The sequence below is a fragment of the Caloenas nicobarica genome, chromosome 3 (genome assembly GCF_036013445.1).
Source record: "Caloenas nicobarica isolate bCalNic1 chromosome 3, bCalNic1.hap1, whole genome shotgun sequence".
Taxonomy (NCBI): domain Eukaryota; kingdom Metazoa; phylum Chordata; class Aves; order Columbiformes; family Columbidae; genus Caloenas; species Caloenas nicobarica.
Genome location: NC_088247.1, coordinates 111,903,284 through 111,928,483, shown reverse-complemented (window position 1 = coordinate 111,928,483; position 25,200 = coordinate 111,903,284). Strand labels below are relative to the sequence as shown.

General features: G+C 41.6%; 1 protein-coding gene across 1 annotated transcript in view; it reads left to right on the top strand.

The window, feature by feature from the left end:
* Nucleotides 1-25,187, top strand: part of VPS54 (VPS54 subunit of GARP complex) — a 53,759-nt gene extending 28,572 nt beyond the window's left edge. Inside the window, exons 11-24 of the mRNA XM_065630896.1 lie at nt 1,973-2,028; nt 3,888-3,984; nt 4,462-4,799; nt 6,693-6,822; nt 7,254-7,435; nt 8,337-8,449; nt 9,733-9,796; nt 11,934-12,039; nt 15,394-15,481; nt 17,024-17,145; nt 17,257-17,337; nt 20,911-21,018; nt 21,925-22,019; nt 23,963-25,187. Coding sequence (XP_065486968.1) covers nt 1,973-2,028; nt 3,888-3,984; nt 4,462-4,799; nt 6,693-6,822; nt 7,254-7,435; nt 8,337-8,449; nt 9,733-9,796; nt 11,934-12,039; nt 15,394-15,481; nt 17,024-17,145; nt 17,257-17,337; nt 20,911-21,018; nt 21,925-22,019; nt 23,963-24,068 — 1,686 coding nt within the window. The 3' untranslated portion in view covers nt 24,069-25,187. The remainder of the gene's footprint in view (nt 1-1,972; nt 2,029-3,887; nt 3,985-4,461; nt 4,800-6,692; nt 6,823-7,253; nt 7,436-8,336; nt 8,450-9,732; nt 9,797-11,933; nt 12,040-15,393; nt 15,482-17,023; nt 17,146-17,256; nt 17,338-20,910; nt 21,019-21,924; nt 22,020-23,962) is intronic.
* Nucleotides 25,188-25,200: the final 13 nt, after the last annotated feature.

The following is a 25,200-nucleotide window of genomic DNA, read 5'->3' as shown; positions in this document are numbered from 1 at the left end:
TGTCTCCCACAGTCCACTTTACATTGCAGCCCCCCTGTTCTGTTGATCTAGTTGTGCAGGGTGGGTTTAGATAAACACAGTCTGATGTTGCTAGTAAATATTGTGGCAGAATTAGAAGACAGACAGTGATGTGCGGAACTACACCACCACTCTTGTAAGAAGTTGGCAATTGTGTGAGCTCTTTCTTGCTTGACCCCAATACAATTTAAATCAGGTTAAGTGCTCCTGCTCCGAGCTGCTTGTTCTCTCCCCACTTCAAAGCGGTGGGTCATTGCCCTGATCCCTGAAAGACTGGCAGAGAATGGAAGTGAGCACTACTTTCTAGTCATGCTATATTAATATAAGCCAGGAGAAACAAGAGCATACAGCTGTGTGCAGCTGCTCTGGGCCTTCATATAAGGTGTAACACACACACATCCCCACACAAAAAAAAGAAAAAAGGCATGAATAAATAACACCAGGATAAAACTCTTCATCTGCTTGTCAGTCTCCAGGGTTTTCACTTGCTTGTGTTGGCAGTCATGAGGAGACATTTTTTCCTTTAAGTTCTCTGTTTAGTTGGATAATAGGCAAGTAGTGCTCCCTGTTTTCCTGCTCATTCTTGATCATAAAGTGCTTTTCCCATTCTGATGGGAATATTTGCCTTTATGTTGGATTCTTCAGGCGTCGCCTCTGCTCAGTAATAGACAAGATTCAATCAACATCCAATGTAATTTCCTATTGAATAGGGAAAACAGACAGGATCATAGTATTTCTGTGTGGGGTGTGCAACACGTTTGCACTGTGGCCTATTATGTCAACTCTTAGAAATATTTTTCCTTATTCAAGGAAACTGTTTCCTTCCCACGTCTCAAATGTGCCTGCTCAAGTGCATTGCTGGGCAATTTTGGTCAGGACATTAGTAGTTGCCAGGCAGGTGAAAGAGCAGAGGTTTGTATGCACTGGACACACTGCGTAGTCGAAGAACAAGGATCTGCTTTTAAGATGCTTCTGTACTGATCACTATTACTCAAAACGCAGGTAAGATCCATGTAGCTTGAGATAGCGGCCGTCAGTCACCATTTGGATTGTACATATTTACTTAAAGGCAAGATGAGTTTGTACACTATTGACTCATTTGATCAGGTATTGATTGACATTTGGGAGAAAACCATGATTTTAGTCTAAATTGATTTGATTTGCATCTAGAGTAATGTGAAAAGACATCAGTGAACAAATTGCTGTAAAATGATAGATACATTTGGAATGAAAATCGATTGTTCTGGAGACCTGAAGAAACTGGCTGGTTTTGTATGTACGAGTTGAAAAGCAAATGTCCTTTGAGGAAAGGCCACAGCGTAGCAATAAAGGTGTGGAGAAGTCTCTGGACAGAGGCAGGTGGTGCCCTGGAGGTGAAGAAGAGGACAGATAGACAGCAAATACCATGTCTGCTAGGAGAGCAGTTGAAACTGGGTCTGCCTTCACACCTGAAAACACAGGATGGTAGGTGTGTGCTTCCACACTGCCCTGGAGCTCTTTGTTCCCGTTTAGGTTAGATCCCAGGTCCTGTATTTGAAGCTGAAAAAGGTTATCAACCAGCATCTTACAAAGTCAAGTCACTTTGGAAGGGGGAAGAATGTGGATTCTGTTCATAAGTACCTGAGCTGAGAGACAATTTTGACACAATGCTTAGCATCCATACTCAGAAAAGCAGGTCCCTTTGAGGTGGAGCCCATGTGCCCTTCAGAGCTTAGTACACAGTTGGGAATGTTTTGATCATCTGTATTTTGCAAACAGATGTTTGGAGGGTTGGATTTGGGGGTTTCTTTTGGGCTTTTGTTTGTAGAGAAATGAGTTGTTAAATGCTACGAATACGTGTTTTCTTTATTTTCCTTTTTTAACTTAAGGATTGTTTGTGTGTTATGAAACTTGGCCAGTTAGAAGGAAGCTAAGATCTTGTTTTGTTTTGTTTTTTCCCCTTTAAATTTGACAGTGTGTGGTTAATACGGTATCGCAGATAGAAGAAATAGATACAGAAGTGGTTGTTAAGTAAGTATACAGTCAGATTTTTTTTTTTTTGGTGGTGGGAGGGCATAGGAGATGGATGGTTTTTAGCATAGATAAATTTAACATTATAATTTTTGCTTAAATTTCCCTATAATTAAGGATTATCCCTCTCTCTCACCTTAAGCTTCTGCTCCTGTCTGCCTCTGTCAGGATATTGTATATTTACCTCCTTGTTCAGATTTTAAGGTTACCTTAAATTAAACTTACCTTTAGAATACTGAAATTCTGTAATTCTGTGCATCTCCTTGCATGAAGTATAAACTACTGTATTTAGTCATGTATTTCTTAACTACTTGAAGGCATTCCCTGTTGTCATAGTCTGGGATTTTGTATTAAAACATGTCAGTAATTTCAGTACGTCCCCTATGGATGAGAATAGGAGCTATCCAGAGAGAAAACCAGGCAACTTCAGACCCAAGAAGTGGGTAGGCAGGAACCTCGCAAAACCAAATGCCAAGTTCTGTGTCTTGGAAGAAGCAGCTCTTTACAATAGGACAGGCAGGAGCTGGGATGGCTTCAGAGCAGCTTTGCAGGGCAGGACCTGGGGGTCCTGGTGGAGAACTGGTTGTCCATGGACCAGCAGCGTGTCCTTGCAGCCACAGCCTGAGCCATGTTCACATAGCCAGCAGGTTGAGGGGCAAGACAGACATTGAGATCCAGCAGAGGCCACTGGCTTGGGTGGGGGCTGAAGCGGGGAATGTAGGAGGAGCAGCCAAGGGAGCTGGGTCCCCCTCCAGCCTGGGAAGGGGAGAACTGCCCACAACTACCCCGTGGGAAGGTTGCAGCAGAGCTGTAGACAGAGCCAGGCTCCTCTCAGAGGTGTGCAGGGAAAGGATGAGAGCGAGTGGGCACAAGGTGAAAGATGAGAAATGCTAGTGGAATCTTAGGAAAAAATGTGTTCCCTGTGAGGATGGTCAAACACTGGAACAGGGGCCCAGAGAAGCTGTGGGATCTCTGTCCTGGAACATAGTCAAGCCTTGACTGGTGAGGGCCCAGTGGAATCCAATCTGTTTGGACCTGCATTGAGCAGGAGTTGGACAAGGCACCTGCAGAAGTCCCAGCTCCAGAGGCCCCTGCCAGCTTCTGTGTTTCTGTAGCTCTGCAGTTCATTTGGCTCAGCGAAGGGTTACTCCAATGTAAGAAAACCAGACCAGCTGATAAAGCAAAGTGAGTGGCAGAATCCACCTGGCATTTATACCCAGATTGGGAAAGACTGGGCACAGGGTCATTTTTAAACATTGGATATTTGGTCACCATTCTCCAATGTTTACTATTCTGCAAATGGGTCCTAACTGTGTATTACAGAGCTTAACTTTTGTTCTGTCACTGACTTTTCTGTCCTTTGCCACAAGCAGCTAACTTGCATTTTAATAGCAGAAGTGGTCTTACTGCAATGCAACAAAATGGGCTTAATAACATGGCTTTTGTAACACTTTCAAAATATTTTCATTTAATTTTTTCTGTAAATTTATTTACACATGATTTCTGAAAATGTTATTAACCCCCCTCCCTTGCTGGTAACACATACTTATCCCAAGGAAAAGAACATTATGCCCTGGAAAAAAAATGAAAAAAAAAACGAATGGTAGATGTGAGGCTTTCTTTTTTTTTTTTTTTTTTTTTTATTATTATCTATTTTTATATACCTCTTTCCCCATTCTACTTGCATACATTTTGGTGATCATGGCTGTTGTTCAGGTGATGTCTATTGTTCTGCCAGATAAAAGTCTACATGGTTTTCCTTATATTTACCATTCAATTTAAAGCATGTTTTTTAATGTGCCAGTAGACATCATGGCCAGTAAACATTTGCTGTTAACTGAACACTGCTCTTTTTTTAGGCTTGCAGACCAGATGAGGATGATGAATTTTCCTCAGTGGTTTGATTTACTGAAGAATATTTTTTCTAAGTTTACCATCTTCCTCAAGAGAATAAAGGTAAGACATTAATTTACCAAGAGCTTCACATAGTTCAGACTTGAAATGGCATGAAGTTACTTTCCATTTGAAGTCTTAAGGTGGTGTTTTTGCATATAGAGTTTAAACTTCTGATTGAAAGAAGGATATGTGATTATTGGCATCCAGGGCAAAAATGATTAGTGCTAACAAAGAGAGCACTGGGAAAGAGATACTACCTCTTGTTGCGTGATTACATCCATTTCAGGCTGCTAGGGATTAGGACAAAACTTTTGTATGTGTTAGATTGCTCCAAATGAGGTTTCTTTCACCATTCTTAGAAACGTCTGATATTGGTTGCGATCGAAGATGAATGGGTCTGCCTCCGAATGCTAATTATACAATAGAAAATAAAGCCAGGATTTAGTTTTATTTTGTGAGTAAAAGAAAATCTTTCTAGTGCAGGGTTGTGGCACAGGGTTTTGTTGTTTTTGTAATAAAAGTTATATTTGATTCCAGGCAACGTTAAATACTATCCGTAGCGTGGTTTTCTTGGTTCTAGACAAGAACCAAAAAACCAGAGACCTGGAGGACACCTTACAAAAGAACTCTGCTAAAGACAGTACGGTGGACACAGAAGTGGCTTACCTGACTCATGAAGGCATGTTTATAAGCGATGCGTTCAGCGAAGGGGACCTCCCATCTGTCGCAGCTGACACTACCTCTCAAAGAAACACTTCGCCAAACAGCGAGCCCTGTAGCAGCGATTCGGTCTCTGAACCAGAGTGCACTACGGATTCCTCATCCAGCAAAGAGCAAACATCGTCTTCTGTTACTCCAGGGGGAGTAGAGATGATGTGAGTAAAATGTGCTGCCCGTCTACACTTTACAACATGTCAGAAACAAGGTGTTAGGTGCAGGCGGTTGTTTCTGATGATACAGTACAAAAATTACTTTGGAAGAATGTGCTTTTCTACATAAGCAAAGTGGAATGGCTCTCCACCGCTGCCCCTAGAGACTGCCATCAGACTGCACTGTCTCCAGCTCACCTTGGTTTCGTTTGCCTCGTTTTCACCTGTGTGTAGGGTTGTAGGTACTGATTATCTCACTTCTTAGAGAAAAGGGCCCCTTCTCCATCTCTTCTGCTGGGGAGCCAGTTTTGTAGAGAGGAGAGATGCAAGTCTCACCTACATGAAAGACTGGTCATTTTGTCATGCCTTTGGCTGGCAGAGGCATCTCTGTTCCTTGTCCATGTTCCCTACAGCTGCTTTTTCTGTATGTTTTAAGCTGGCTTCATGGAACACACCTGAATAAATTCTAGAGAAAAATCTATTGCTCATTGTCAACTCTGTGACTTGCATGGTTAAATAAATCTATCTCAGTGCATTGGTAACATAGGCAGTGCTGCCCTGTGGTGCTCCACACTCCAGTTGTAACCTTTTTGGCAACCTTTTGTGCATAACTTATTCATGGCTGCACATCAGAGCTACCTTTGTAAAAAAGAAACAGGCATGATGCGTGTGGGACTTGGGCACGAGCCACTTCAGAAGCCAGCAGGTCTGGATACAGAGTTTTATGAAGCAAAATTGAAATGCCACTTGTTACATTGCTGAAAGACGGAAGATAGCAAGTGGCTTGCTCACTCTAGCGGATTGGTACTCAAGTGTCTGTGCTTGTGTGTTTAAGCAACTGTCAGTTTTGATAGGCACCTTCCCCCTTCAAATTGCAATACTGGCCAAAGGAGATAGATTTAAAATAAATATGCTGCATGTAAAACAAATTCAGGTCTATGTATGTCCAAACATCTGTTGTATGCTGGAAGAGAAATGCAATGTGAAGAGGAGTCCAGGGGGTTACAGTGAGGAGCAGAGAAGGAGAAGGGGGTTGGATCCAAACTGGTCTGCAGCATTTTGCCAAGTTGGCTAAAAATACACCACACAGCTAGTGCTCTGGAGCAATGAAGTTGTTTCCGAGGCTGGTTGCATAATTTTGTTCTAAAATGAACTTGCTTCATCCCTCTTCTGCTTTCCTTTGCACCTCTGCTCTGTGTTTGGAGCAGGCTAGTAAAATTACAGTGTTACAGCAATATTAGCCCAGTTGCTGCTCTGTAGCATCCTGCACTTTCTCTCTCCTTTCATGCTGTCAGCCTTTTGAGCAGCCACACTGGACCAGAAGATTGTTATCGTAACTAATTACAGGAATGGCAGAGCTGTGCTATGTGTTAGCCTCTAAACAGTGACAAATCACAAAAAGTTTTTAAAAAAGGACCAACTTAGGAACCTGAAGTCTAAAGAGCTAATAGAATGACAGCCTATAGAACAAGGTGGTGAGGAGTGCAGAGCACGTCTTTTAGGCCTTACACTTGCGTTGGAAGAAAAATGTTGTTTTATCTGTCACCTCTTGTGATGCTCAAGTGTTACAGGAGCTGAGTAAATTTTAGCCTAGTAAATGTTAATATTTGTTGTATTAGTAATGACCATATCGTGTTTACTCTTAGGCCATTAATGGCAATCAGAATGTGAATTTGAAACAAAATATAAGGACGTGCAGTTGTGCATTTCCTTGTTAGCAGGACTGACATGACGTTGACAGCAACTTAGGAGATGCCATCTGTACAAAGTGACTTCAGTTGTTAACTTACTGCATTTGACAGTTGCTGCAAGGCTCTTTCCTCCTTCAATCTGTGAGCAGAAATATATATATATATATGTATAAATTTATGCTCAACCAACTGGTTCTGTCATTCGTAGGATCAGTGATGACATGAAGCTGACTGACCTGGAACTGGTCAGGCTGGCAAACAATATTCAAGAGTTGCTTTATAATGCCTCTGATATCTGCCACGATCGTTCAGTCAAGTTCCTTATGGCAAGAGCAAAGGTAAGGCGCTTGGGTCAGACTGCTGTTGGTGTCTCATCCTTAATGATTTAATGAGTGAGACTTCTGAACTGGCATTCTCAACTGAAATTAAGTAACTCTTCCTGCTGCCACAGGCACTTGATGTTAATTAATGCCCACAGCACACAGGCATTAACATATCATGTCATTTTAAAGCAGTGTGGGTTTCTGCTGCCTTTTTTTTTCTCCTTTTTAATATTCTGACTTGCTGTCTTTGGAGATCCATGCAGAGAATATGTATCTATGATAAGGTAGCTGCTTGCACTGCAATCTGCCTTCTCTGTCCCATGCAGGGTTAAGTAATATGCCTCTTAAAATACTAGAAGCCCTCAGACATGCTGACTGGTTTTTTCTTTACATCTCTGAATTTTTGTGGTGTTATGTCGTCTTACAATGGCTTTCTTTGCATGTAGGATGGCTTCCTAGAGAAGCTGAATTCCAGTGAGTTTGTTGCTCTTTCTCGCTTGATGGAAGGTTTTATCTTGGATACTGAGCAGATCTGTGGCCGAAAAAGTATGTCCTTGCGAGGAGCACTTCAGAGTCAAGCCAATAGATTTGTGAACAGATTCCATGAGGAGAGGAAGACGAAACTAAGGTATCTCTGGGTAGAAGATCTTCATGTTCTTACATGAATAATTTTATCAATTATAAGCCAGGCAAACACAATATTTTGTTGCCTAGAACAGTAGTAAGACAGTTGTACTTAAGAGCAGGGGGTAAAAAAACTATATTAAAACCCAGTTGTTTTAAATTGGTTTAGATTTTTACTGTTTCCATAAGTTTCTTCAAACTAGGCTGTTCTGCAGTTAATAAGGACAGTAACAGCTACAGGATGTACTCAGGAGTGACGTTGAAGGGCAGGATTTTGTCTCAGGTTAAGTAACTTCAGGATAATTCACTCCTGTGTTTTGTGGGGCGTTTTTTGTTTGTGGTTGTTTTTGTGCGTGTGAGCTGTGTTGTGGTTTTTGTTGTTGGTTTTTGTTTGGTTGGTTGTTTGGGTTTTTTTAAACAAAACAACAACACACACACAAAACCAACAAAAACACACCACACACAAACAAACAACTCCCACAACCAAAAAACAGATGCAAAAAAACCTCACCACAACAACAACAGACAACCCCAAAACCCTCCAAAAACAACCATTTAAAGAATACCACTCCACTTGGGAACAGCCTACCCAGTAATATACATCAAGTCGTTTTGCTCTCATCCATCAAAAGCTCTTAAAATTCTTGTATTTACTCATTACTTCCATGGCAGTGATCTCGTAAGGACCTTTATTGCCTAGTGTTATCTTTTGTCCTCTGTGATAGATTGAATGAACAAATGGTGAGATCTTCAGGCTAACGCGGTGTTCTTCTGTTTTGCTACTGCCAATTTCTAATGAAGATGAGTAACGTAACGTTAGTCTTGATTCCACAGAATTACAGGCAGAAGCATCAAGACAAGGCATTTCATTTTCTCAGCCTCCTCTCTTTTGTGTTTCTAACTAGCCTGCTCTTGGAAAACGAGCGTTGGAAGCAGGCTGAAGTTCCTGCCGAGTTTCAGGATCTTGTCGATTCGGTGTCAGATGGCAGAATTTCTCTCCCTGAAAAAAAACCAGCAGGTATGTATCTAGCAGTCCTACTGTTAACTGAATTTATTATTGGCAAATGCTGCTGTTGAATGTTGAAGGACATACTCTCATGTCAACTCTTGATCTGTGCTTGCTCACTGTATTGTGGGGGCATCAAAAGGAAGTTGATACTTTTTTTTTTTTTCTTGGTTTACCAGTGTTGAAACTTCTTGTGCTTACTTTAAAAGATTATTTGTTTATTTTTGAAAACTCATTTAAGTATTATCACAGGGAGGGAGCTACTTTTTTATGTGAGTATTCCCAGTGTAGAGGCGTACAGTCTTTGCACAAATTAAATCTTTCCTCAGAACATACCACTGAAGTGTTGCATGTGCACGTGTTCAGCCCTCCTTGCTCCTTCCCACTACTTCATCTGCCAGTTGTTCAAATGAGAGGCAGCATGCCATGTGGCTGCTCACGGAATTGAAAACTCATGTACATTGAATTATTTACCTTACCACAGAAACCTCATTTGACCTCAGACGAGTCACTTTTTTGATCCTTGTGTCCCATTTCCCCATGCACAAAATGGGAATGCATAATGCGTTCAGGGATATTCATCCAGTATTGCAGCAATGAATGTGTGTGAACAGCTAGAAGAGGAAGAAAACATACATGGAGGGGAAAAAAAATGGCAATAGATTAGAAGGAAGAAAATACAGTAATGTCACAGTGGAGAAACCTCAACCCCCCAAAAGGAATATAGTAGAGACAGAGAGCACGTTGGGCAATAATCACTCCAGGTATGGAACATGACACCAAGATAGTCTCAATGACCATTGCTCTTAAAGGAAGCTCTTTCAGCTTCCTTCAAGAAGATAGAAAACTGGTGGCATCAAATTTAGCATGAAAAAATGCATCAGTAAGAGCTTCTACTATGAAGCCTGAGGAAGAAGTGGTTTGAAGCTAAAACATTAATATAAACAGCAAATAATTTGAGAATGTAGAGTAGAAAACCTAGTGACTTTTTCTTCTTTTCTTCTTCTATTTGTAACCTGTTGTATTTGAAATTTCTAGGTCCATAATAACTGTGGAACTTTGGGGTGTTTTTGATCTAAAATCCCAGCAGATAATAAAGTAACTTTACAGTTGGTAATAATTATGATGGGTGGCCAACTATATAAAAAAAATCGTAAGAGAGAGCAGTGCTCCAAAGATTGATTGTGATTTTTTTCAAGCCTTAGCAAGTGAACACTAAATTTTTAGAAATAAGCTTTCTTTTGGTACTACTTTTCAGTTCAACTCATCTCTTCCTTTTTTGCTACAATGTCTAGCTACTGAAGAAAGAAAGCCAGCTGAATTCCTTATTGTTGAAGGACAAAAATATGCAACAGTTGGGTAAGATGCACTCTTTTCTATTAGCAGTGGATTAGTTGGCAAGAGCTTTTGAATAGAACTGTGATGAATACTAAAAGCTTTATCAATCTTATTTAAATTTTAAAAAAACCCCTTCTCCTCACACAGACTACTTTCTCTTTAGTTCCCAGTTACAAGACATTGCAAGCTCTTCTGTCCATTAAAGTGCTGTTTTTTATCTGAATGACTAGGCTGAAATGTATGGTTTCATTTGAATATGGGTTTTTTCCCTTCACAGCACACTTGTTATTTCTTGCATTAGAGGTTATCTCTTGCAAAATTCATAGAGCCATAGAATAGTTTGGGTTGGAAAGGACCTTCAAAACTCATGTAGTCCAAGCCCCCTCCCATCAGCAGGGACATCTTCACCCAGATCAGGTTGCTCAGAGCCCCCGTCCAGCCTGGCCTGGGACGTCTCCAGGGATGGGGCATCTATCACCTCTCTGGGCAACCTGGGCCAGTGTTTCACCACCCTCAGTGTAAAAAATTTCTTCCTTATGTCTAGTCTGAATCTCCCCTCCTTTGGTTTAAAACCATTCCCCTTGTCCTCTCACAACAGGCCCTACTAAAGAGTTTGTCCTCATCTTTCTTACAGGCCCCCTCTAAGTGTTGAAAGGCCACAATAAAGTCTCCCTGGAGCGTTCTCTTCTCCAGGCTGAACAACCCCAAAATACATCAGTCCGCTACTGAATGATTACTTGTCTCATTCAGAATAAGAGAGAAGTTATGGGCTTTCTCAGAAGCTGCACATGCTATTTCTTGGTATCCTGATTGCTCTAGATTGGAAAGTAGTTTCTTAAAGCTGGTTATATCAAAGAAGTTTTTAAATATGTAATACTCACATACCACTTTCATTTAAAAGCAGCTATGTGTCCAAAGACTGTGAGGCTTAAGCATTAAATATGCATGAGAGTGTTTTTGAGGAGGGAGTAAAACCTGGAAGATCTCGCTCCCCAGAGTTCTAACATCAATTTAGCCCAAATTTAAAAGTTCTGATTTACATAATGTCTTTGACCAGCAGTCATTTTAGGAGTTGCTTCATGGTGGTGCATTGTTGTTCAATTGGAACGTAAGTTGATGGCTCGGAACTTTGGTGCTAGCCAGCTGATATCATTGTAAAAGAGCATTTCAGGTTGAACAGGAGTATTTGAACATGCTTTAAGGAATAAAATTTACTTAATAGAGGATGTGTTTGATAATCCACCTCTGCTTGTTTGAAACTTGTTATATTTACCTCTATGAAGCAACATTAGCTTCGTGTTGGTGCAAATACTTGTTTCAGTTCTACACACTTCTACATACAGTTTCATTGTATTTAATGAAATAAAATGCATTCATGAAAAAAAGCCTTGATGTTCCCCAAAAATTCTCCAGGTGTTTATTTTCAATTGATTGCTCATCATCTTTCTGCACTCTAGTGCCTAAAGGAAAAAAAAGAGATCTAACTTTTTGAAATGTTAGAATATCTACTCTGAACATTGGATATTGCCTTAGTTTTCCTGTCTTCTGTGTATATGAATTCAAAGGAGCATACCTGCTCCTTGTGGAGCCTTCCTGGTTCTATCCAGTAGCTCCCAGAGGCTCCAGTGCCTGCAAAATTCAGGGGAAATTACAGGTGTTGAGCATCTTTGAATATTAGATGCTGTCTCTTCAGAGCTGCCTTCTCTTTTTGTGACTCCTTGGCATTCATTGTTTTCAACGATGTTGAATGTTGTCTACATTCAGTGGATTTTTATACTTGCTCGAAGTTGGCCAGAATTATACAGTAGTATAAGAAATGAGCTTTGGATTTTTTTTGTCCCCTGCTAACATCTGTATGGAGACTTCTAGTTCCACAGTAGCTTTTTTGGAAATTAATAAGTTATACCAATCAACCTGAGAGATTTTCTCTCATATGTTAAGTACTTTTTCCATGCACCATCCTGTGGAATAGGTATTCTTTATAACCATCTTTATGTATATCTTCTTTGATGTTCTACTTCAGATCATGTAGTGGGTTTATTTAATGCTATAATCTTTAGCATTAGGTAGCTTTCTATCAACATGACTGTCCTGTGTTTGATTTTTCAGCATACTCTGTGCACTGAGATGACATATTTGGCTGTTTCCTCTCTTGTAGGACAGTATTGCTGCTAATAAGAATAATCCTCGAGTACTGCCAGTGTGTGGATAACATTCCTTCCATCACCACTGACATGCTTACCCGCCTGTCTGATTTACTGAAGGTATGACTCCAAATGTACCATCTGTGCTCATCAGGAGTGTTTAAGGTGGAGAAAATGTCTTACTCTCTGTAATGCTTCACATGCTTTTCTGATTTCATATAAATGATATAAATTGTCTAGAAATGATTGTGTTTGTTACTGTGCCATAAGGTAGCCTTTTAAGCTAAGGGCATTAAAGATGCAGTTTGTTGTGTGAATTAACTTTGGGAAGGCTGTCTTTCCTCTTATTTAGCTGGAATATTGGAAATCCCATCTAGCAGTGTTTGTCACAGCTGCCTGTCCTTCAGGCTGGGTGTAGGATTAATGCTTCTGAAGAAAAAGCAATTTGATCTCAGATGCCACAGAGATTATCTATATACAGGAAGGAAATTAATCCCTTAGTTTTTTACAAGTCAGTAAAGGTATAGTCAGCAGAAGCATGAAAAATAGTATGGGATGAAGCTTCTGTTGTAAATGTAAAGATGATGGAAGACCAGGACCTTTTTGTCGTTTATTTCTCGCTAGGGAAGAGCAAAGTCGGTAAAGCACAGATACTGCAAGGTAATATAAGTAAGCAATAGTAAAAGGAGCACATGAATGCATCTTGAAACTGTCGGATAGATAGATAGGCTCCAAAGCCTAGCAGTTAATTTATTTGAAGGTTTTCACGTGTGTCTCTGCTGCCTACAAAGGTTACGTCCGGTATTAGAGTTCTGAACATAGGCATAATCTATAAAAGATGAACAGATTCTACTCTCAGAAGTGTATTTTACATAAGATGGGGGACAGAAGAAGGGAAACACAGCCTAGAAGATGGACTTTCAAAGAATCTTCTTGGTGGTGGTTCTTACCTGAATAACTGGATGCAGGAATGCTCCTCCCTGCAGTCATCATTCAGATTCATACACAAACCTTCCCCTTTGAAGGCACTATCCAAGGCAAAGCAGTCAGTCTGGGACTGGGGATGCCCCTCTTCACCTCTTGTTCTCCAGCTGCTGCTTCACTCAAGTCTTGCAGCACCTTTTTGCAAGCAGAATAGCAGTAGACGCTTTAAACATGGCCAGATTTGCATCTCTGTGTTACTTCTCTCTCCCTACCATATCATGTTCTGTCTAGCTCTATGTAATTTGTGTTTTATTCCTTGATATTCACTTGTCACGTGCAGTTAAATTATTGCATTTCCTGTCTGACAGCAAAGTGCCGTCAGCTGGAGAGATGACAAGAGCAGCCAGCGAAAACAAGAGCTCATTTATTACATTTTGAACAAAACAACAGCCACTCAAGGTGACCTTGCAGGTCACTACGCTTTTTGGTTCACAGCTGTCAGAGCTAGCAAATTTTGAGGGTAGCGAGAGCTAGTCTTTATTGTAATGGAAGCTGCAAAGTGTTCCCAGGTAATGAAATTCCAGGCCATTTTGAACTGTGGCTGCAACCAGAATGAAATTATACCTGTGTATAAAGAAAAACAGGTTTGTAATTACTGGAGTCATTTAGCTGGTGCAGGTAAGAGAATGTTGGCAACCATGGTGCCAGAATGCAGAAATGCTTTCCTCCAAGCAGTCACAAGGAGGGGGTATTGCTCTTTTCATGTTTTGGGAATGCTGCTTCCTTGCTTCTTTGTCTGCAACAGGCCATCCGGTAACAGTAATATCTACAAAAGGCAGTGGGAGAGTACAAGTGCCTATCATCCCTTATAGAGCATGTTTTTAATGGTCTGCCATGCAGTCAATCAGTTGGTGCTAACCTGAGCTAAATAGCTCAGAGCAGCTTAGGCTGTGTAGAATGTTATCTGTCTGTTCAGTGGGTCTACTTCTGAAGTCCACCAGGAGGCACAGGAAAAGGTCCTGTATATGGTGAATGTCAGACAGTTTTGGATCCTGACTGCTGTCTGAGAGCAGAGCAGATTATGCTTCTTGCAGGTCGGGGCCACACGTAGCTCAGGTTCAGTTGCGGCACTAGGTCTGGTTTGCTTTTCTGGCCCTGGATACACCACGCTGGCAGAGTGGTGTGCGGTGCTCACAGCATATCCTCTCTGCTCCTGAGTCTTGTGACTTACTCCAGGCAATAGACAGAACAATTGTTTCCTATTTTTACTCAAGGGGGCTTGGAATTTTGGGTTTATTCTTACATTATCATGAAGCAAGACCCATGAAGCAGGACTGTGGCCCTGCGAAAAAGGAGCATTATGTGAATGAAAATTCCCTGTGTTGCAGACATAAGCTGCAAGGGCAACCTCATCGCAATTCTTTGTGAATCTGTCTTTGGGTGCAAAAGAAAGGGTCAGCTCTCTGTAGGTTTTGTCTCACAAGTTCCACCCCAGCGTCAACAGGACGGTTCTGTTCAGACATGAGCCCAGGCACTTCTGCTCTCCATTCAGAGCAGGAATCAGGGACAGCAGCAATGGCTCCTCTGTCTCTACTGCATCATCCAAGCCAGTCTAGAATATCTGGTGTCTCAGGCTGGGTGGTGGAGCAGAATTCCAAAATAAGACAGACTATGCTAACAGGAACTGTCTTACCGTCCAGAGACCTTGCTGGCCTGTGTGCATTTAATGATAACTTCTTTTGTCCTGGAACTAAGCTTGGAAGATTGTCATGAGTTGTCTACTGTAGCCGGAATTCTTACAGAGTTGGTTTTTAACATGGTTTAACATAATCTGTGTGTCATTTCTTGATCTCAGTATTTTATACTGTTACAAACGGAGATTCAGTCACCTCAGCAGCAGTGAGTTTTAGTGCTTTCAAGTTTTCCTTAACATCAGCAGTGGAGAAGGTCTAGAGCCAGAGCAGAAACTTATTCTTTTGATCTTTTCCATCCTCATATTGTGCTTGTCTACTCAGCAGCATTAGTGAGATCCTTACCCTTCACTCCACCCAAGGCTCTGGTTTGAGGAGTACATTTTATGTGTTTCTAGTATAAAGCCATTCTTATGCACAACTTTCAAAGTAAGGCCGAATGTAGCAAGTCTGACTTGCTGCTTTACTTTTACACTGAGAGAATCCTCACCCAAAGGTCTCACAGAGAAGCAGAAATTAGTCCCTGAATTTCAGTCACTGAGCAGCTGTGTTTTTTAACAACAATATTTCTGCTTCCCTCTGCTGAAACACTGCCTTGAGTGCTTTAGCATAAACTGAGTCAAAAAAATAGTATGGGCCAGTGAATACAGAGAGTGGGGAAAAAGTTTCTTTTGTCTTATTAGTTAGGAGTCCTGAACTCCTCTGTAGCAAGGAATATGTGGAAACCCTGGTACTGGCCTTCTTTTATTTTGTAATAATCTGCTTAATCTTATGGAATTCTATTGATGGTATTTCTAAACTGTGGTTATGTGTAGTTGTTAAAGAGTCAGCATAAATTTTCACTATCTTTTTCTTACAGTATTTCAACTCTAGAAGTTGCCAACTAGTGCTTGGAGCTGGTGCATTGCAAGTTGTTGGTTTGAAAACAATCACTACAAAAAACCTAGGTATGCATTTCCATATTTAAAATGTCAAAGCTTGTCCAAAAAAAAAAAAAAAAAGATACAAACCCACCTAAACATATATAAGCTCTGTTTGTGTTGCGGTGCCATGCATGGAACACAGAGGTTGATAAGATCTTGCTGGTTAGGGGGTAAAACATGTATAAAAGCCAGTGAATTGTCTGATTAAGGGGTGTACTGAAATCCATCACATTCCTTTGCTGTCTACTGGATCACTTTAAACGTAAAGCTCTGTGTCACTTGAAGGAAACATCAGAACAAATATGCAGACTAGGAAGTTTTCCACAAAAATCTTTTGACTGCAGGAAGGTGCGGTTACTTTTTAAGTGGTGATGCTGGCATGCTTGTGGGCTGCTTAGTGTTCAGATCTTGAGATGGGAGGTATGTAAGTAGAGGAATGCAGCCAGGCCCCTGTCTCCCTGTGCATTTTGCTGAGCTGTGCTGTCCTGTCTGCCCTGTGGTGCTGTATTCTGTAACGCCGTGTCCACACACAGTTCCTGCGGGTTATAACCGCGTGTCAGTAATGCGCGAAATTATTCCTGTGGGTGGCTCTGAGTCAAAGATTAGTCTTTATGTGGCTGAGTGTCCTGGCGCTATCAGGTAACTTAGGGCTCTGTGTCTGTGTGCTGAATCTAAACTATGATTTGGGCTTTAGAGTTCCTCATTTTCAGTGTACAGCTGTTTAGCTGAATTGCCAGCCCCCAAGTTACCTGCCCGGACTGCTTCAGCTGCTCTGAAAAGCTGGGGAGAGCTAGGTGCCCAGTTCCGTGCTACAGAAAAGTCTAACATGCTACTTGAGACCCCTACTTTTAAACTGCCTCCTGAAATTAAGAGCCTTTGGTGATAGGTTGAGTGGGAGTTTGACCTTGCAGTTCTCATGTGTCAGCGTGTCCTGATGACCAGTCTGCATTTCCCTTTTTAAAAGGGAAAAACTTGAGGCAGATGGGTTGAAAGGCTTCCCCACCGGGGGCCACAGGAGCAGACACAAGTGAGCTGGGCCAGGTCTTTGCTCCAGAAGCACACGCCACATTGGCCAATGTAGTGACCACCGTGTGTCCTGCTGCCATCTCAGGACCTGATGGACCTGGGAGAAGCTCAGGTCTGGGAATCCTGCCAGGAGCTGGCTCTGGGCAGCTCAGCACTGTCAGGACAGAGTGTTTATTATACGTACACCTTCTGCAGAAGTAGTGATGCCTTGAGAATGTGGCTGCCGAGGTTAGGCAGCTGATGAGTCAGGTCTTTTGAGATCTCTCTGATGTCTGCGTGTGCTCAGAGCTCAAAATGTCAAGTAGACACTTAAAGCCTTGTGTAAAATTAGTCCCTTATCCCGTATCTTACAGAAGCTGGGTGTGAATAGCCAGGTATTAGCCTGGTGTCTTCAATGGATGGGGTTTCCCAATAGAAACAAATATTAAATTGTGTCAGATCTGTTATTTATGTTGAAGGAGATACAGTCTATACAAAATGACTCTTCCTGTGTAATAATTAAGTTATTTTTCTTTCCCTCTCTCGCTTCTGGACTTACAGCCCTTTCTTCACGTTGCCTCCAGCTAATTGTACACTACATTCCCATTATCAGGGCTCATTTTGAAGCTCGACTGCAGCCAAAGCAGTTTAGCATGCTCAGACATTTTGACCACATTATGAAGGTAATTCTTTTGGCGTTTCCTAATTAAGCGCAAAGTTCTACTTTTCAACTGTGCTGTGAAGAGTATGAATGTTATTATATAGTAAATAAAACCTGCTTTCTTCCATTACAGGATTATCACGACCATATAGCTGAAATTTCAGCAAAGCTCGTTGCCATAATGGATAGCTTATTTGACAAACTATTATCAAAGGTAATGATTTATGGAAATAATTACACACTCTCTAAATAGCAATTGGAGGCCTCATTGTATACAGTCTAGATGTTTCAAATAGAATCTTAAACTTTTCTGATCAGGAATTGTTTGAACTTCTTTAAACTGTATAAACACAGAGCTCTGTGCTGTACTTGTGAATGTTTGGTGTTAACATTTGCCACCTGGGTGTCATTCACCTTTGCCCTTGGAAAAAAAATTATTTGTTTACCTCTTCAGCTGTATCGGGAATGTTTTGGCTGGCACAGATGATCTGTGTTTGGAAACTGAAGTACTCTCCTACCCTTAGCAGTTTTATCCACTGACAGCTCTTGTCTGCAGGCAGGCTGAGCCACTTCCCGCTTCCTGCTCATCCCCATGGTGCCTCTGTGGAAGTGGGGAGTGTGTAATTTCCTGCAGCTGAGGAAACAGCAAAAAACTGCTGAGGAGGAAGAGTTTTTGGAGGGGAAGGACCAGCTCTTCTGTTGGGCTGCAGACCTGGCTGGGGCTAGAGGTCTGCGCTTAGCAGTTCCTGCTGCATAGTAACGCTACATTTGTCCTGTGAAATGCTCTTAGCTGATTTTTTTTTTTTTTTTTTTTTAACACTCATCAGGGGAACAGGTCGGTCCTGGGCTGAATCCACTCTCTTTGACTAATCTTGAGGTGGAATACACTGAGACTGCCCTGAAATGGGACTGGGCCCACAGGTCTGATGGATGAAGTTAATGAGCTTTTAAAGCTTAGTGTTTTGCTTTGGATCTCATGTGCTTTACTGACTGATTTGATTGACTGGCTATGGCCAACCTCTCCTTGTCAGAGCTCTTGAGAATGTCCCTGGTGGAGCAGAAGGTGGGGACAGGCTGAAGGGGGCTGTGGTGGGGTGGCTGTAACAGGCAGCATTTCTGTTATTTTGTTGTTTATTTGATCTTGTGCTCTATCTTTTCATCTGTTTCTTTCCCTAATAAATAGTGTTACCAAAAATGGGGGGGGGCGGGGGAAGGAACCCAAAGCATTTAAATTAGGATTCCCTGCCCCCTGTTTTGTTTACACTTTTAAAAAAACATTTATGCCCTTTTCTAAAGATCCAAATAGTGGTCTGCTACTTTTGGGGGGTTTTTTGCCCCATACAAAAATACCTGTTCTCTGAAGTAACATGGCTTTTTGGTCACTTTACCCCTTATGTATTGAAAATAAAAGACAAATGCAAGAATTTAGATTATTGATAGTAAACAAGTTAGTCCACACCAAACCAGTAGCACAGTTTCTGTTCTTGATGGTAGGTGCTAAGTATCCATCTCTTACTGTCCTTCCATCTTTACAGCCCATTCTCCTCTTGTGAGCTGGCACAAGTTATAAACTGAGAATATTCCTGTCCCTTAGAGCTCTTAAAGGCTTGAGTGACAGTGCCTGGCTCACATGAGTGCAACCCACAGACTGCAGAAGAAAAGGAGACAAGACCATTTGTTAATTTGTCCCTGTTCCTAACATACCCCATAATTTGGCTCATCTTGTTCCTGAAATAACGAAATCTTGGCACTGAAGGCTGTGAAGAACATAAAACCAGGAAATTTGCAAACAGGCATGTCAGTGCAGCCGTGTCAGTATGTTCTTTGGTTTACACGTTTTTGTGAGAGTCCAAATATTTCAGGGCGTTGTGGATAAAGTGGTCACTTACTTTAAAGTGGGTAAACCTGAATGAGTAAGCAAGCAAGTTTTGTATGGCGCATGTCCAGAATGCTTTAAAAACAAATAGCGTGCAGTCTAGAATCACACTTTGTAGGAGACAAACCATTTGGTCCAGTGGAAGGGACATTGATCTGGCACTTGGGTAACGTGGGCAAGTTAATCTTGCATCCCCAGGGAGCCGCGTGGGACAGGAGCTGCTGTCCCGCAGTGAGACCTGCACTCAGCGGGCGTTTCACAGCAGCACGGACAGTTCCCAGCATCTGTCTGTGAACTCTGGCAGGAAGATAAAACAGGATCTGGGGGTGTTTAACACGGCTATAATTAACAACTGAAAAAGGCGTAGTTTTTTAAAAAGGGATAAATGTTCATAGAAAAAAAATCCAGCGTGGGTTCTTAGCTTCTCTTGGAGCTTGCTGTCTTGTGACCGTTTGCTCAGAAGAGCTGTAAATTTTTGTCTGATCCCTCATGGTATTACACACTGTTGACCTTAGCTGGAGATAAAAATGGCCAGTACTTCACAGGGCTGGAGCTCATGTTTCTTTCTGGTGCTGTTACTTTTCTCCATCACGATGAAGAGTTTGATTTGTCTGTAGCCATGCAAGAGCCATCACTGCAGCTTGCTGGTTCCCTTTGGCTTTACAACATGCTGGTAAATTGTAAATCATTTGTTGCCCTACTCTCATGTCTTGAGGCACAATCCTGTATGGTGTGCAGGGAGCAGGGCTCCTGGAAGCAGTAAGCACTATTTTTCTGCTACTTTACCGGTTAAAATTAGGTCATCAGTTTGGCTTTTCTATAAATGCTTTCTCAAAACTGCCCCCCTCCCTCCCCCCCTTTTTTTTTTCCTCTCACACTCAGGCAAGCTTTGTTGGTTTTCACAAGTCAGACTAGCGTGAGAGCGTCTCCTCCAATGTGTTTGTAAAGAATTTAGTTATAATGATTCAGCTCTTCCACTGAATTGTGCAAGGCCCTTTGGGGAGGTGTCAGCCGACCAAAGGTGACCTGCCAGTGTTTAACCCAGGCCCGTGCTGGCACAGCCTCACCACCAGGAGCTGAAGAGCTGGCTTCAGTGTTCCTGGGACAGTTTTTCAAAGTGCTTCTGAAATCACATTCTCATCTTCCCTATCCAGGATGGGGATGTAAGAATTTTGTTCCCTTTGTAGCAAATCTCTTAACCATCTGGTGGTTTCCACTGTCTTGTTTCTTGGATCTCAGTTACAGGGAGAAAGGATGTTTCCTACTTTATTTCCAAGGTATTTCTGCCATATTTTTGTGGGGGTTTTGGGGAGTTTTCTATGGCCAATATTGAGTTTTCAGAAGCTTCCATTTCTTTATGCTTTCCTTTCCTGCTTTTTTCAGAAATTTGGATATATGTGATCTTAGAGAAGTAGCTTTCTCTCATTAAGTACTTGAGGGGGGTATTCATCAGAGGTAGGATTGCGTGTCTGTCATTGACTCCCACAAATCTGAAGGAGAGGGCAGCTAGCAGGTCACATAGCGTGTGTGCCTCTGTGTAGCTGGCACAGTGGTTATTCTCTTTGCATCTGTAATTCATAGGGTAATGGAAACCAACAAAAGATAATGAGCAAAGAGAAGCAATTCAAACTAACAAAGACGAGTAGATGAAGTTGGGAAATCCTCAGATTTCATAGTGGTTTGAATGTTTCTGTTTGCTTATGAAGCAAGAACTGCTAAAAGATTGTATTGTGCTCATGCTTGGCTGAGCTAGATCATGCCCAGCGAGTGTTTAGATTTGTGATATGCTGAATGAACTTTGATTTGTGATGTCATTAGCAATCAAGGGCTTCAGATGGCTGTTGGAAATTCTCCTCTATAAACCAATTGAAGGTGGCAGAAAGGACTAACTGGTTGTGTTTTTATTTGCAGTATGAAGTGAAGGCTCCTGTTCCTTCAGCATGCTTCAGGAATATCTGCAAGCAAATGGCAAAGATGCATGAAGCTATATATGATCTCCTTCCTGAGGAGCAAACTCAGGTGAATGTTATTTTCGAGATTCATGTAGCACCTCCCTTGCAAATGCACATGAACTCAGTAATGAGAGAGACTTCTACTTTTATCTGGGAGGGGAAAAAAAAAATTGAGTCTTTGTAAAACCCACACATTAAAGAGGTTGGCAGCAGTCATGCAGACAGCTCAGTCTGAACTGAAGTGTTTGGATGTGCAGGGAGAACGATGAGACACGCAAAAAGAACTGGCTGATTCCAGCATTATAAGCTGCATTTTAGTGTCTAGAGAGGTGAATCTTCAATTCAGGAATTAGTGCTGAAATTCTACACAAAGGGCAACATTTTGGGGCTCAAGTACTGCCCTTTTAGGGAATTCTTCTGTAATGCTGCTCAAACTTAGTGCCTTCTGGAGGTCCCTAAATGTATTATGTGGCCAAACTGTACCAGATGTGCTTTTTCAGTATTTTGCTGCAGTTATTGCTACTGCAGAGTTGTAAATCTAAGGACAGAAAGGACTGATACAGTCACTGAATGCACTAAGTTGTAGTTTCTAAACTACACTAAATTAAATGGTACTTTCAAACTGTTTTTTGTTATTTCTCTTAGAGAAAATACTTTAAGTGGTTATAGTACAGGGAAGGGATTTATCTTCTAGCCTTAATACAAGTTGCTAGATGCTTCAGACAACAGGGAATTAAAATACATGCTCCAAACATGTCCTCTTAGTGCAACACGTAACAAGTGAGGTTGTATACTGTCTTTTGTGTTGAATTGTATATGGCCAGAAAGGAGGCTGAAGGACTGGCAGAAGGCAAAATCTCATTAATTGCAAAACCGAAGATTGGTGATTTAAGGTGTTTGCAATTTCCTCACTGTATGCAGTGATACAAGTGTGGGGAATGGTTCCTTACTCTGGTTCTGTGGCTTCCTCTAGATGTTGTTTTTACGAATTAACGCAAGCTACAAACTTCACCTGAAGAGGCAGCTGGCCCACCTAAATGTAGTCAATGATGGAGGACCTCTGAATGGGTATGTTTGGGCACTTTTTTTTTTTTACTGCTTAATTTAAATAAGGAGGCTTTGTCTTCTGCAAGGAAGTTGTGATTGCAGATGCAGCCGTGCTCTGTGTTTTGTGTTCCATTTGGAGCTTTCTTACAGTAAAAGGACATGACTTGTGCCTTTCCATAGTAACTAGGAATGCAGTGAGACTGGTAATAGATTGTGATTTCGGCATTGTCCCACTGGAAACCTGCTGTAGGTTCCCTCAGTTTGTGGATTGCTTTTTCTCTTTTTGTGTGACAGCAGTAGCCACAGTTTAATTTTCAAGAGTTGCATGGTTCATGAAGCAGTTTTGAATCATGGATGATGACTCATGCTGCTAGCAAAGTAAAAATAGGAAAAAGTGGTATTTCTCCTGTGCAATGGGCAGCTTCTATACAGAAATTGTTTTTACAGCAGAACTAGACTTGAAAGAGAGATTATGCTGACAGAGCTTTTCCCCTTTCCTGCCCCAGCCCAACCCTCCATCACCAAACCAGGTCAGTGGTCCCTCTCCTGAGAGGCTGCACCTGGTGTCCCACACCTCCTGGGAAAGCCTGCAGCCTCTTGCGGGCTGAATTCCCTTGTAAGTTGGATTGTCCTCTGAAACAATGGTTTTGTAATCATTCTTAATGACCTAGGGGTATTTATTTACACTGTAGTAAGGGTGAAATTCACTCAGCCTACCCACATGCAAGAAGACATTGTCTTAGGTTGAAGAAACCAGAGAAGGAAGTTTATAAATGTTTCAAATTGCTGGAACGAAGAAGGGTTTTGTTTCTGTCCAATTTATGCTTAAGCTTATTCATCCTTATCCTCTGTGAGTTTGCCTGGAATGGTTTTCTGTACTTGTGGTGTATTACAAGACAACATGCACTTGCCTTTGGTACTTAGTAATGCATTTGTAAGCCAACAAGCTCACTGGAGTGGGGCCGCAGCACCCAGAGCACGTTGGGGAGTGTTTCACCCTTGTGGGTGCTGTGCTCTCTTCATCCTGCTCCTTTGGGTTTGCTCGGTGCTTGTGGGTGGATGGGCTGAATGGACCCCTTTTTGATAGGAGGATTGGGGCAGGTGTTCCTGGTGACATGCTGGTGGTGCATTTCCCAGCACAGTCATCCTCGCTCTCAGGAGGGTCTCAGCAGCAGCTGGAGACAGTGATGCCCAAGCCTGTTTCCTTCATGGCAGCAGTTACTTAATTCAGAACACAGCTTTCCCAGTGTGTCATCAGGGCCTTTTGAAAAGGGAAACATCAAATGCTGGATTTCATTTGCTGCTGTTCCAGCAGTCTTCATTGACCTGGTTTTAAACCGCTTTCCTGATCTTCATCCTATTTTAAACTGCTTGTTTCTGTAATAACAGTAAAAATCCAGGCCTGTGAATCCTGGTTAATTTTTTTTTTTTAAACTACAAAAATACGATTTTTATTCCTATATCTTGCTGCTTTCTAACTAGAAACATCATGATCATATTTCTGTCATCCTCTGATATGTTTCAACGATGTATGAGGGATTTTAACTGTGTAACTGTTACAAGCAATATAACTGTTTTGCTGTTAATCTTCTAGAATACAGAAGTTAATGTTGCAATAATTAATATTCTACATTTACGTCTAGAAAAGCCTGGGATTACAGCAAGAGAACAGGCGTTTTAGATGCCTAATTCCTGCTGACTTTTCTGAACTTGTTGTTTGATCTCCTTTCCCTATAATTAGTTTTACACCTAGCAGTAACCATGGTATGTACCTGTAAAATAAATCACCTCTGTAGCATTGAGTTTTGAGCTGATACTTAAAATATCTAATCCAGGCATGGTATTCAAACAAGTATTGTTGTAATTGTGTGCCCAAGTCCTAAACAAACCCTGGTTGCTTTTCTGATTACTGCAGATAGATGTGATAGGTTCAGATTCTGATCTTGTTTTATGTTTCACTGCAGACTGGTTACTTCAGATGTAGCTTTTTACACTGGAAACCTTCAAGCTCTGAAAGGCCTTAACAACTTAGACCTAAACATGGCTGAAATTTGGGAGCAGAAGAGGTGATAATCCAGCGGGAGCAGTCACTTGGCTCTGACAACAGACCAACTTTCTTCTAAGCAGCGTGATGCCTGTGAGGTGAATACTTAAGACCGGAGTCCAAGAAAGGGCACTATTGATAGTTGGGGAAACTAGACTCAGAGTGAGCTGCAGGGAGTGATCTTTTCAGTGTCCTTCAGCAAGAAAACAAGTGATCAGCTGTCTGTGCAATGTTTTTTCATTCTCTCTGGAAACAGACTCAGGTTTCTTTGGACCAAATCCAAAAGAACACATAGCTGTAACACAGCTGTAGTTGTCTAGAATGCTCTGTATATCTTTATATTAAAAAGATGCTTTGCATTTCTTCTAGTGCAATGAAGTTCACATGGTGTCCTACCTTATTTAATGATGGTACAACATAAAAATCTTGCAGTTGGAACTCTGTAGAAAATGTTTTTCTCTATGAAACTATGCTGTTCTAAAATTTATTTTTTTACAGAACTTTATATAAATAAATGTCTTTTGATTGCTGGCATATAGGATTCAGATTTGTTAGGGAGCAGTCCTGTTTGAGGGGATTTCTCACAGCTGGCCTCTAAACTGCCATCTGAAGAGATGATTTTTTCTAACAAACTGTCAGCTTACTGAAGCCATTACCTGCAGGACAGAGTTGTGAAATGATCATTTTAACAGTGGGCTTCTGGTGGAATTCAAAGGTAACAAGGCTGGTGTGAGGATGGTTTCCTGCAGTTACCCACCCTGGATGGGGCATCGCCACTGACAGCAGGGTCAGGACAGGGAGCATTTCAGGACTTTGCCAATTGCTCCACAGTTTTGAAGACACAAAAGCGGTGCATATAAAGACAGAGGACACGGAAAACAGGGCAGGAAAAATTTTAAAGTTTTTAGGCTGCTTATAAAAGGTTACACCATTAAGGAAGGTGCAACTGAAATTAATTTATTGAAGAGGTTTTTTTTAATACTACCTTTTAAGACTGGATGCTGCCAGTACCAAGGAAAAGTGCCTGTGTATTTCACCTCACACCTCTTTACCTAACCATAGTCTGAGTGCCTAACCCTGTGCCGATTATGTACGATGGAATGGTCTACTACAGTGTGTGTGTGCGCGCCTATGGTTTCTTCAGACAGGCATGCTTAT